This window comes from Dermacentor silvarum, chromosome 1 (genome assembly GCF_013339745.2).
Source record: "Dermacentor silvarum isolate Dsil-2018 chromosome 1, BIME_Dsil_1.4, whole genome shotgun sequence".
Classification (NCBI taxonomy): domain Eukaryota; kingdom Metazoa; phylum Arthropoda; class Arachnida; order Ixodida; family Ixodidae; genus Dermacentor; species Dermacentor silvarum.
This window is the reverse complement of record NC_051154.1, coordinates 153,372,310-153,385,055: the sequence shown is the minus strand read 5'-3', so window position 1 is coordinate 153,385,055 and position 12,746 is coordinate 153,372,310. Positions and strand designations below refer to the sequence as shown.

Genomic DNA, 12,746 nt, shown 5'->3' with positions numbered 1-12,746 from the left:
TCGGTATCAGAAACATCTACTTTTACGAGCTTTTAATGACGCATGCACTCCTATTTCAAACACAAAATTCTTGAACGGTGGCTGCTCGGTCATTTGGGCTGCTCTTTACGCAGCCCAAAATTTTGTTGCAGTTGGCCTTTAACTTAAATCATACGGTGTTTGAGTGACACGTTCCCAGACCTTGGCTTCCTATGGCATACCGTATTTTGCGCTATCTGGGTGGTCATTGTGCAAAGTGCTTCATAGTTGTTTATGGTCCTGGCAGACTGCATAGCGTTCTCTTGGAAACACAGGTCCAAGCTGCAAGTGGCTGACTTGAAGGAAAACAACTTGTCCTTAAAGGAAGCTGTCTGGACTAGTGATAAGGACGCCTCCTGCTGTCGTCAGTGCAGCAAGCCATTCTCAGTTGCCAGGCGAAAAGTGAGCATAGTTTGGTAAAAGACTTCAGCTCGCGTAGTGCCTGCAATGTTTCTTTTGTCAACTTCTTCTTTTTTTTTTTCACGTGTTCGCAAGTGCGATTCATTTTACCCACCTAGTTGAAAATTGAAACAATGTCAGCCCTTGAAGCAAGCAAACCGACCGCGCAGGTAATAAATATGATGTCCCGATGCAAGGACTCTATAACACAAAAACCATTCCGATCTATTTTTTTTTCCAATGTTCTGACGTCAAATTTACGTAATCGCCGACGCAATTATCGGGCAGCGACTCGCAGCGTTATTTGAACAGGCCAATGAAACGCTCTCCTCATTTATAGGAGGTCACTTTTGTTTGCTTTCAAAGCGAAGAGCATTGCCTACTTTGACATGTTTTTCTGACCTGATTGACTTACAAGAGGCGAGGAGCACCCAGAAGTGGAGAGGGTTTCGTTAGGGCCGAGCTAGCGCAGTGAAAGTAGATAACCTGATGAGGAGGGTGGTGCCGGTGTCTGCCATTGGTCCGTTTCTCCTTGCTTAGCTTGTGGGATGGGTGAAAATCGCGGCGGCATGCAACGGTTAGGTTTAAAATGCCGCTAAAATGGATCCTCAGCAAAGAAGAGTTGGCAGAGCTATATCGTATACGTGCCAAAAGGGCTCGACAACATTATACTGCCACGCAAACATTTTATTATACGCAAATAAATCCATTCTCCCTGGCAGCTCCGAGTAGCCGGTGAGAAAGCAATCGGTGGGCAGCCATATTCTATTCGTTTTGGAGAGTTTCTCTCCGGTTATCACGAAAAAAATTTTTGCTCGGCATATTAGTGCATCTTTAATGCATACACGTCACTTTGACGCAATGACTTTTCGCGGTTTTGTGACGTTGCGTGACAGGCAGGCGAAGTGGGCGCTGCCCGAAAACTTTTGATCAATTGCGGAGGTGCTGATGGTGAAAAAAAAGCGTAGAATCGCAAGTAATTATTTTTCTTTTGTTCAGTCTAATCATGCATAATCAGTTCGTACACGTCATATCAGATGAGGAGCTTTCACGGTTTTCCTGACGTCACGAGCCAAACAGGCGAAGTTGGGGTGGCCCGTAAAGATTTAGACCAATCTTGGAGGGATGATTGCAGAAATGGAAAAGTTTGAAATAGCTTTACGTTATAGCGACTTAGGATACTGCTTAGTTGTGCGTGTCTTTGTCATATTTTAAAGAGCTGCTTGCCCTTTGTTTCTGTTAATGCTGCCTTCGTATTAGCAGAAAGAAAAATGCTTAACTTTGCACTCGGCCGCGCAACGCTTGAAACAGCGAAGCTGGGCGATCGTAGCCCAGCATTTTCCGGAAGTGCGCGCAAACTTTGCATCTTATTACTCATGATGATAATTTCTGTTCGTGCGTCTCGGACTAATGGCCATCAATGCGCATTGCATAGCGCAGCTTGCAACACCGACACCGCGTTCCGATGCCGACACCGCGTGCCAGGAGACCCACTCCGTGAATGCGTCTCTCTCTCTCAGCGCGAGCGTGCGCTGTAGCTCCCGGTCTCATAGTGTGCAAAACCTCTTCACCTCGCAGAGCACGAGCATACAAACGCACCAGCTGTGGACGAAGACGGCTACGTTCGAACGCAATCATATGCTTCCCATAAATGCATGTTCTGCAAGCGTGGCTGTATAGCCTAGTGGTTACGATGCTCGCTTTGGGACCGGGGGTACACGGTTTCAAATCCCGCCTTGGCAAGAAAGTTTGTTTTCGTTTATTTCTAGGAGTTTCTTGATAAGCACCGCAAATTACGGCTGGCTTAAACAGCTTAGCAGTTAAGAAGCAGTCAGGTTCTAGAGTCAACTATTGATAGCTGGCACTGTGTCACAGCGAATGCTTTTCTGTATTTTGGCGACGGAACGTATTGTTACATTTTTCGGTGCCCGTCGCGGTCGGTTTGTGACAGTATGGCGTTCTGCTGCTGAACATGAGGTTGTGCTTTCGCTTCTCGGCCATGAAGGCTGCTTTCATATGTGTACTTTCACTCGTGTACCATTGGCCAGTCTTGCTGCATGGATTCAAAATGCTTTTGGCCCAACGGGGTGCCGAAACAGGAAGCGCGTTCTGCTGCAACTTTCCTCTGTCTCTAACGTTTCCTGCTCCTTCTGTTCATCAGTGTCCTCATTGCAAACTGTTATGATGTCTTGCATGCAGCACCATTGCCGTAGTTGCGGGGAGATCTTTTGCAACGCCTGCTCGGACAACACGATGCCACTTCCGTCATCGGCGAAGCCTGTGCGCGTGTGCGACACCTGTCAGACTGTGCTGCTGCAGCGATATTCAGCCACCTCCTGAAGTTCTGCATTCAGGCCTCACTACGGGGCATGTGCTGCGTCCGTGGCTGTCCTTTTGGGGCAAGTTCCCCCCCTCCCCTCTCTGGGAATTCATTCCATCTCTGCCTTCTCGTCTTGCGCTGTCCCCTCGGAAGTCGTGCAGGTGACAGTTCTGGCCCTGGAGTATTACGCCACAGGTACAAACTGGGCTACTGTGTGAAGGCCCACCCATATATACGTGTATTGCGGTGCCGCCAGCGAATGAAAACAACGCGTTGTGATGTAGCGCTTGGACTGCGCCGCCGCACCCATTTAGAGTTTTTAAACATTGCTGCGACTCCTGAAACGCGAGCGCTACTGTGGCACAATAGGAGTTACCGCTCATACACACACTGCACAAGGCGCCTCGTACTAAATGGTACCGGGAAAGAATGGTGGTGTCTGGTACATGTTTTAGGACGACACACAGAGGTGTAGGTATTTCTATATTTCATATATAACGCCGCTGCTAATTTCGAGAAAACATTGCAGTGCGCGAGCTTAGGAACTGCATGAAAAATTATATATGACAGTATATATTTGAAATGTAAAGTTGTGAAAGCTATACAGACGTGCTATTATTTTGCCCGTAGTTTGTCTGTGGGACCCGCTTTTTGGAGGATAAAATAATCAGTGCCGTTGCCTTTGCTGACATGTTGGTTTATAAGAAGTTTTGAATGAACTGTTATAATGAATAAAGACCTTTCATTTGCGAGTGTTTGTTTTTCTTTGCCTGTTCTCTGTGCAGTTGTCCTTCTCGTCTTGTGGTGGTCGACGATGGCGAGCTAAAGCGAACGGGTAGTGCGGATCAGATAACAGTATACGATGAGGAACAAGAATAGGGAGACAATCTATTTTAGCAAAGGCAGAGAGTTCATGTGGAACAAGTGCGTGTGTTCAGTACAGGGCATACAAACCAAGTGAAATCGAATCAATTGGTAAATTATAGTGAGTGAAAATGAGTCAATATAACATCTGTAGTGCAGTCGATCCAACGTGATGCCTCGCGGCGGAACCGGCTGAGCGGCTGTCGGGGCATGGCACACCTATAGAGTCACTGAAAGAACAAGTTGTTTTGAATTTTTTCTAATGGCTCTGGGCACACCTAGTGAACCAACACCACGTTTGAGCCCGTGTCATAGGACATACATCTCGCAACGTCGGCCAGGCGGCGCTGCTGTGCCTATTCAGCGCTGAACAGGCGCACCTGGCCGAGGTTGTGAGGTGTATGTTCAGCGCTGAACAGGCGCAGCATTCAACGCCGGTTGGATGGCGTGAAAGCAAGATGGACCTCATCTACAAAGGCAAATGTGATAAGGATAAGACAAGCTCGTACAGGCCAGTTACAGTAATGTCGGTGATATATAAAATGGCAATGCAAGCCATAAAATCAGAACTGTCGAAGTGGGTGGAGAAAAATGATGTACTGGGGGAACTACAGAATGTGTTCAGGCCAGGCAGACGTTTAGAAGATAATATTGTTACGTGGCGGAAGTCGCATATAAAGGTGTATTTACAATATTTACAAGAGAGGCAACGATACATAAACAACATGGCTGGCGAGACCGATTCTATACCTCTACACGTTAAATCGTCTTCTTCTGACTGGCGCCACTCTTGGTTGTGCCGTAACAATATGTTTGTACTAACTCAGTGCATAGAGATTTCAGTAGATCAGAATAGACCTCTATGGATAGCATTTCTAGATATTGAAGGAGCCTAAGACAACATAGACAGTGAGTTGTTATGGGATAATCTTAAAGGAGCCTAAGACAACGTAGACAGTGAATTGTTATGGGATATTCTTAAGCACGAAGGCATAGATCACGATTTGGTCGAACTGCTGAGGGAGATATATAGAGACAACCAAGTACAAGATATATGGTAAGGTCGAAAAGGTAATGAAGTGGTGGGAATTCACAAAGAACTGAAGCAAGGATCTCCTCTGTCTCCATTGTTTTTCACGCTTTATGCTAAGGGCATAAAAATACGACTGGAAAACAGCGAATTAGGGTTTGATTTATCGTACATGTGTAATGGACTAATGGTGCAGCAGAATATCCCTAGACTGATAGGGCTACTAGTGGACAATACAAGAGATTTACAGACACTTGCGAATATCTGTGGCAACGCACCGACAAATCTAGGCCTTAAGTTGAGCACAAAGAAATCGGGAATTATCTTTAATGAAGAGACAAGTAATTACGTGGTGTCAATTCAACAGCAAGTCATACCCATAGTCAAGCAATATAAATACCTCGGCGTATACATAAACGAAGGAAAGACTTACTCAAGCACCCACCAAGATAACCTGAAAATAAAGGAGAAGCGGAATGTAGCAATAATGAAACAGAGAACTGTGGGGCCACAATAAGTATCATGGTGCATGGAATCTGGAAAGGAGTAAGGGTTCCCGCGCTAACGTTCGCAAATGCCATTCTATAGTTAAAATTGGACATCTAGTCGGGGTTGGAAGTTAACCAAAGATCAGTAGGCCGGTTGGCTTTGGGAGCCCACGGCAAAACCACAAATGAGGCAGTGCAAGGTGACGCGAGTTGGGCCTGTTTTGAAGTCGGAGAATCACAGAGCAAAATTAGTTTTGAAGAAAGACTCGGGAACATAAAACCTGAGAATGTATGTGAAGTATGCAGTGGTGCCACTGACAAACTGAGCTTTGGAGCAATTTTTGGAGCAGCAAAATCATTATTTTGGAGCATCCAGATACAGATTTCGGAGCATATTGGCGCTAATAAATTCCAGCTGCTGGACACGTCCTAAGCTATTTCAAACACTTAAAATTGACAAGCGTTATTCCAGAAAGTATTTGCTTGCTGTAAAACAATGTTGCTCTGCCTCTAAATATGTGAGTTTCCTTTCAATTTAAATGAAGACAGCAAATCTGTTCACACAGTGTGCTGTAATTAGTTTATTTCAAGTTGAGTGAAGCTGCTCAGATATTGCCTCTTACATTGTATGATTTTTTCATTGACAGCTGACACTTTGTTTTCAACAAGGCTCAGTGGCGCACCGACCGGGGGGGGGGGGGGGGGGTTGTAACCCCCCCCCCCCTGAGGCCGACTTAACCCCCTCCCCTTTTATTGCGATAGCAATTATATGGACACTCAAAAGCAGAATTCTGCCGTCGCCGTCGCCGTGAGGTTCCGTATGACGTCAATGGAGATGAAATCGTCGCCGCGCGCCGAACGCTGTATGTGCGAGTGAAAGAGCGCGAGGGACGCGCGCTTTCACGGGGAGTGAACGCACGGCGGAGAACAAACGCGCGTTCTGCGCCGTGCTCGCTTAAGGGCTGCAGAAGTAAGCGTCTCTTTCCTCCTTTACAATCACCATATATGTAGAGCAAACCCGCCTTCTTCCGACGCGCGAGAGGCCGTGGGGGAGGGGGAGGCGACGTTTAGCTGCGGCACCAAGTGCCTATTTATATCAGAGGCTCCGGCAACAGTCACCAACGCCGCACGCATTTTGAGCGAACGCGGGCAAAACGCCGAAGGCGTCGACAATAGTTCTGCGTGTTGCCGGTGCTGCTGCATGTCCAAGTTTATACAGCTGATAAAGCTAATATCATTACTCCGTATAGCTCTCTACAAATTTGCTATCGCAATTGATGCTTCGCCTTTCAGGTGAAACTGCGACAACTTTTGTTTAACCCCTCTTCGTTCCTTGCGCATTTGAGTACTGCAACTAAGATGTAAGACGCAACCGTCAGCACACTCGCAAAAAGCGCATTTTTTGACAATTTCCCGTGAAGAAATTCGAAGTAGTGCTGTTTAGATGGTATTGGCAAACTGTCAACCCCCCCCCCCCCCCCCCCCCCCTGGCAGAGATCCTGGGTGCGCTACTGACAAGGCTCTAGCATCAGTCAGAAACACCTGGCCAGACTCAATGTCATTAATTCTTTTCTGAACCAGGCCAGCCTTGATGAGCCCCTCGTAACACTCGGTCATTGCTTCAGACGACACCAGGTACTTTTCAATGGTCTGTTTTTCCTCGTAAAGCTGCAGCCTCTGTTCAGCAACTGGCCGATTCACAACTGGTGTCGACCGATTATTTTGACACCAGTAATTCGAACAAGCTCGATTATTCGGACTACTTTGAGGCACCATCACTGGCCCATAAATTTAAAGTATAAGTACAACCGAAATTTCGGACACCTTAAGGTACGCCATTCTATATAATTCGGACTTCGCCTGCACGACTGCGCGCTAATTTGACCGCCGAGTTGAGCGGAAATAGCAATATTTTGGCGCTGATACGTCGCTGGCATCGCCGCAGCATGGTGCTCGGCCATGTCGCCGACACCTCCTGGACACCGAAACCACCGAAGCCTACTTAATCCAGCACCGACCGCGCCCAAACCATCGGGCAAGCGAACTCCGGCAAGCCATTTGGGAGTGCATTCGGGTTGGCTCCGCGCGTCCAGCGTTTATTCATTGACGTGTTAACTAGCGACACAGTCGCGGCGACTTAAGCTGTTTAAGCGGCGCCGACTACACCCTCGATGTCTCCCGCCGACGAAGACAGTGACTGTTAAAAAAAAATCGCCGTCCCTCGGCTATGATAGCGCGGCCGACTCCTGCGCGGCGATTTTGTAGCGATGCATTCCGCTCGATTCTATATGCTGCCCTTATACCGCCCACCGTTCTCTGCCGGTTGATGCCATATAGCACAGGCGGTGCGCCGGTCTTATACCACTGACGAAGCGCAAGGAGTGGCAGCGGAAAAGGCATCGCTACAAAATCGCGGTCCTCGCTGTTGCCAAAGGTTGAAGATTTGGTGCATGAATCAATTGTACTTTGGTCTATTTGTGGCGACAGCATATCAATTTGGTTGAGATATGGACTGACCAGATCGTAGGCAAGTGTACGTGCGCGCAGAACCGCGTTGACAAACTTCGGCTTTATTTTTGGACGATCCCTTTCCGGTATACTTTCACTTTCGCGACATTTCGCGCGACTAGCACTGGACAAGTCGACGGATGACAGCGTTCCTGGCACACTACTAAGTAGGTCGACGCTGACGCTATATGACGTGAAATCCCGCGAAAGTGAATGTATCCCCGAAAGTGGTCAAACGAGGATAAGGTACTTTTTTTAGCCACTGGCGGAATAAATTCAGTTCTTTTCTGGCGAATTTGGATATTTCCGACTCCCAATTATTTGGACTTTTAGGCGGTCCCCATCGAGCCCGAATTATCGGTCGCGTGAAGTTCGATTTATGAAGCTGCTTTAGTCATGCGCGCTGTGCACGTCTGCGGGCCACTGCGGCCACACATGTAATGCGCAGTCGCTAATTTTGGCACACTTCGGCGCAAAATCGTGTATTTTTATCAGGATGGCGCAGGAAATCTCGTATGGCGTAATCTGGCGCAGGAATGGGAGCACTGAGTATGTAAAATCCTCAGTATGTGAAACCTGAGTATTTCACCGGGGAATGTGCGTGTATTTGAGAACAGTAGTGTTTCCTTGTCCATAGCCAGCGTGAAGATTGAGGTAGGCCCCGGAAAGTAAAACTAGTTTCGGTTTCAAGGAACATGTGCGCTCCTAGCGGTTGCAGGACATCCTAAGTTATTTTTCTTATTTCTCTTTTTTTGTGAATTCTAAATCGGGCGAAGCGCGGGAAGTGGTCGCTATCGTGCGTCCGTCGAGCTTGCCTCCGCTCACCCTTGCTAAAGTGGCTAGAATCCCTTGCCAATCGCTCAGCGATATCACACGTCAGATCGCGCTTGGTCTTCTTCTTTCTGGGGTTTTACGTGCCAAAACCAGTTCTGATTATGAGGCACGCTGTAGTGGAGGGCTCCGGATTAATTTTGACCACCTGGGGTTCTTTAACGTGCACTACAACGCGAGCACACAGGCGTTTTTGCATCTCGCCTCCATGGAAATGCGGCCGCCGCGTCCGGGATTCGATCCCGCGATCTCGTGCTCAGCAGCACGCCTTTGCTGACTGAGCCACCGCAGCGTGTTCTCGCGCTTGGTCGTCTGCTTCGGTTGTCGTCCCAAGTGTGAAGATGGGAAAGACAAGACAGAGAAGCTTGATCAGGCGTGCAACGAACGGAAGACGCACGAAACCAGGTCGACCAAGCATTAGACGAATTAAGATGGCTAAATCGGGGCATCACATGTATATTGCGTGGCTCTGTGATGTTCGAACACCGGAAGTTCTAGTTCTGCGAAGTTTTTCAGGTTTTCTAATGACGAGCGGGTAAGCACAAGTATTTCACTCTATTTTCCGAACAGGTATTCATTTTTGCATGAGTAAACCAGTTCTGTGCAAGCCTGAGTGGACTGACATAAGAGCACGTGTCGCTCGACTCATTCGTCATGATGGCAGCCCATCTGTTGGCGGTGAAGTACTTGTAATGAAGAGATTGAGTGCGTCTTTTTGGGCTATACATTTTGTTCACTCTTTGTCGACATGCACAGTCAAGGTTAAAAAAAAGAAGAAAGAAAGACGCAGCCGTAGTGGTTAATAATTTTCGCGTTGGTTTGGATCTTCTGGAATCTTTTTTCACGCATTATGTATATGTACAAATTTCCGTTATGAATGAAAATTGCTTCTGTTGATTGTCACTTTCGCACTGCGTGGAGGTCAGTCCTTTTCCAGTACCGAATGTGTGAATAAAAACAAAAGCGTACTTTCCCTCTACCTTCTGACCTCATCAGGGACGTCATGGAGGCATTGTTTTGTTTGTGAATCATTTCCGGTGGGATAACCGGCAGCCGCCAGTGGTGGAAGCGGCGCTGCTGCCGCGTATCGGCTAAAATACAGTGTACTAGAAGGGGGCAGTGGGCTTACTCTGCCGCTGCTCTGACGCAGTCAGCGTCGCATTCAAGAGGTGGCGCCACTGGCAACTTCAATGGAAGCTTTGCTTGCAGAAGCTTTGATTTTTCTTGCGTTTCTGACGGTTTCAGTTCGAAGCAGTTCACACTCTTATTTGTTTTTAATTTTGGCATACTTGACAGTCCTTACATATCTTTAGCAAGCACTATATTTGTTTAGGCCACATGATATTTGCCATAATAACCTTGTGGAAAAGGAAGACGGCTACTCTTGGGCTTATGTGGAAGGGGCCTTCAAATTTTCCGAATTATCGGGCAATCGTAAAAAAAATTGAAAGAAAATTTTGAATGAAAGGGACGGTGACCAAATATACGGTTTCATGCCGTGTCGACCTAATGTAAAATTTTGTCAGACAGAAAACAGTGCGCACATACTACCCAGCTGGGCTTTAAAAAAAAAAAAAAAAAAAAAAAAAAACATCAGGCATGCTAACCAGGTTTGTGCCTTTGCTTAGCCAAAATGAATTTGTATATATGGCTTAAATATTTCATTGTTGCACTTTAGTTGTTCCTTGCTTCACAGTAGCCTTCTGCGTTTATTATTAACCATCATTACGCTGGCACACATTTATTAAGTCAAATCAGGTTGATGTTTTCCATAAAGAAATGGAGGGAGGCCTGAACAAAAAGTGAAAACTAGTTCACTTGACAATTAGGCTCAGGCCTGTGCTTATGTACAGCTATATAAGGGTAAGCAAAATGAAAATAACAGGGCTGTTGCTGACACAAAGCTTTTATTTGCAAGTACAGCAAGCCATTGTTTCATGCACTTCAACTCATAAGCAATGGTTCAACTTCAGCAGCTTGGTCCTCTGCCGCTTTCCTGCCTTGTCACAGTTAATTTCTTTCACATAAAAATGCAGACGTGTGACAATGTAAAAACTAATTATTTTAGCTGTGAGGCTAAGAGTGTGCACATTGCAGCCAAATTCGAGGGGAAGCTTACTCTTAACAACTGCCAGCATGTCCATAACGCTGTCAGAGTGTGGCTCACTCTGACAGAAGCATTCTGTGAAAAGATCCTCTAGCTTTTTCACGAAGCCGTACAGCTGACTGGAGGGATAAAGGAGGCCTCCTCGGTCACAGAAGTTTGTTAGCCGGGCATGAAAACTTTCGCCTGGTGGCGTCATAGTAAGCAGCTTTATGCATTCTTGGCATTTTGTGCTGGAATTGACAATATACTCCCGCGCAACATAGCCCGCAATGTGTTAAGTGAGTCTCGAGTCGCTTCTGGCCACGTGCTGGTTATGGTCGTTTGAAACCCGCAGGCCCGTGCAATGCTGGGGCACCACGTTTTGTGTGGCCTCTGTGGCAGTAGCGCTAGCAGCAGTGTGACTGCACTCATTTCGGTCACATGATGCTTCGAGATAGTCAACTTCCAGTAAGGAGCCCAGTGTACCTTCCTCGCAGTTTCCTTCGCTAACTGACCTAACTAGACCATAAAAAGAAAGACAATTCAGTGATCAGGAACTGCGGTGGACATGAGCACAAAACGTGGCTCGAAATGGAGCTCGCATACTGCGCTCGTGTCGTCCAGGGGCTTGTCAGCTCTGTGGAGGTTTTTTTCCCACTCTTTCCGCCTATCTTTATCCTTCGGGACGCCAAACAAGGACAACTTCGGCCCATCCTTCACATAAGCATAGCCTGTTTGGCACCCAGGCGCGTAACAGTGATTTTGTCGATGCCGCGGCATGGCTCAGTTACTGCAAGGCATACTAATCTCTTGAAGGCTATGTGCGAAAAAAAGACGTCCACAAAAAACAACAACAAATAAACAAAAAAAAAAAACAAAAACAACGCAGCTCTGCAACTCCAACGAATATGATCGGGCACTGGGCGGGCACTGGGCAGCTGCGCCGTCGCACCCACGCTCCATTGAAACTGACGCCAGCGCCGCCGCTCGGGCTATCGGAGAAGCTCATATCTGTGACCACGGCCGGGCTCGACTGGCGCGCGCGCTCGCTTCTTACGGCCTTCGCATCGGGGCTAGTTCATGCCTATCGCCGCTGCTTGGAGGGGGGCGCTGCGACCCCACCCTGCTCAGCTGCTCCCAGCCGATCTGTGCAGCGCGCGCAACGCTGGAAGATTGGGTCGGGCGCGCTTCTTACCTCACCGTGAATTCAAGAACAAGTCGCCTAATTGTAGAGGACGCGTAAATGGTTCATCTAGGCTTCTTATAAATGGATGCAGTGTAACTGTATTAATACATCGAGCTTCTTTAAATCCACTAGAGATGCATGCGCCGGGACAACAACTCTCCGCCATCAAATGCATTTTGAGGAATGAAAATAAATATTTATTCCTCGTATACACTTACAATGGTTGCCATACTTTCCGGCGAAAACCCTTGCGGACACAGTAGCTCATAAATGTGTCTTATTCACAATTACAATCTAAAGTGCTTCCTTGGCGGCTTGAGTATATAGGCCGAAGGCTTGTCGTTTTGGTCAGTCAGTTGGTTTGACTGATTTACAAGGAGTATTCTCAGAAACTTCTCAGATTAGCGGATCGTATCGCATGACTGTCGTCAACATCTTCAGGGCAGCTCAAGATGGGAGCGCGTTGTAAATAGGGCTGGACTGCTCTTTCGAGTACTTCTAGTACATTCCTTCGAGGCAGGTGTTCGGAGTCTTTATCGAAAAAAAAACCGCTATTATTTATTTATTTTATAAATACTGCAATCACCATGCGGTGATTTTAGCAGGTTGGTACAAGCATAACGAATACATTGGTATGTACAGAAAATGCACAGGTTAATAAAGAAAACTGTTGTTTGAACAAATACAAAGCGTACAGGTTGGGCACACGCAACTTTACACTACAGAAGTAAAACACTGTGACTGCAAACATGGCACAAACAAAATAATGTTACTGTAAACATGATAAAAAAGAAGTTAATGTTGGCGCAGAGACGACGTCATTTTTTAGTTGGTTCCAGTCCACTATTGTGCGCGAAAAAAAAAAATACTACTTAAAAGAGTTGCTGCGTGAGGAAAAAAGAGTTATAGTGAAATTATGTATTTGCCTAGTAGCGTATGCGGAGGAGAAGGCTACGATCTTTGTTATGTCCATCTTATAATTCCCCTTCGTTAGTTGATGCTACCTTGTCCAAATA

At 46.8% G+C, this 12,746-nt stretch overlaps 1 protein-coding gene across 4 annotated transcripts in view; it reads left to right on the top strand.

Moving 5' to 3' along the window:
* LOC119436257 (RUN and FYVE domain-containing protein 2-like) overlaps positions 1-3,489 on the top strand; it is a 105,014-nt gene extending 101,525 nt beyond the window's left edge. For all 4 annotated transcript variants that reach the window (XM_037703050.2, XM_037703051.2, XM_049656545.1 and 1 more), the window contains 2 exons: positions 294-420; positions 2,617-3,489. In XM_037703050.2, the coding sequence (XP_037558978.1) occupies positions 294-420; positions 2,617-2,757 (268 nt within the window). In that variant the 3' untranslated portion in view covers positions 2,758-3,489. The remainder of the gene's footprint in view (positions 1-293; positions 421-2,616) is intronic.
* The last annotated feature ends 9,257 nt before the right edge of the window (positions 3,490-12,746 follow it).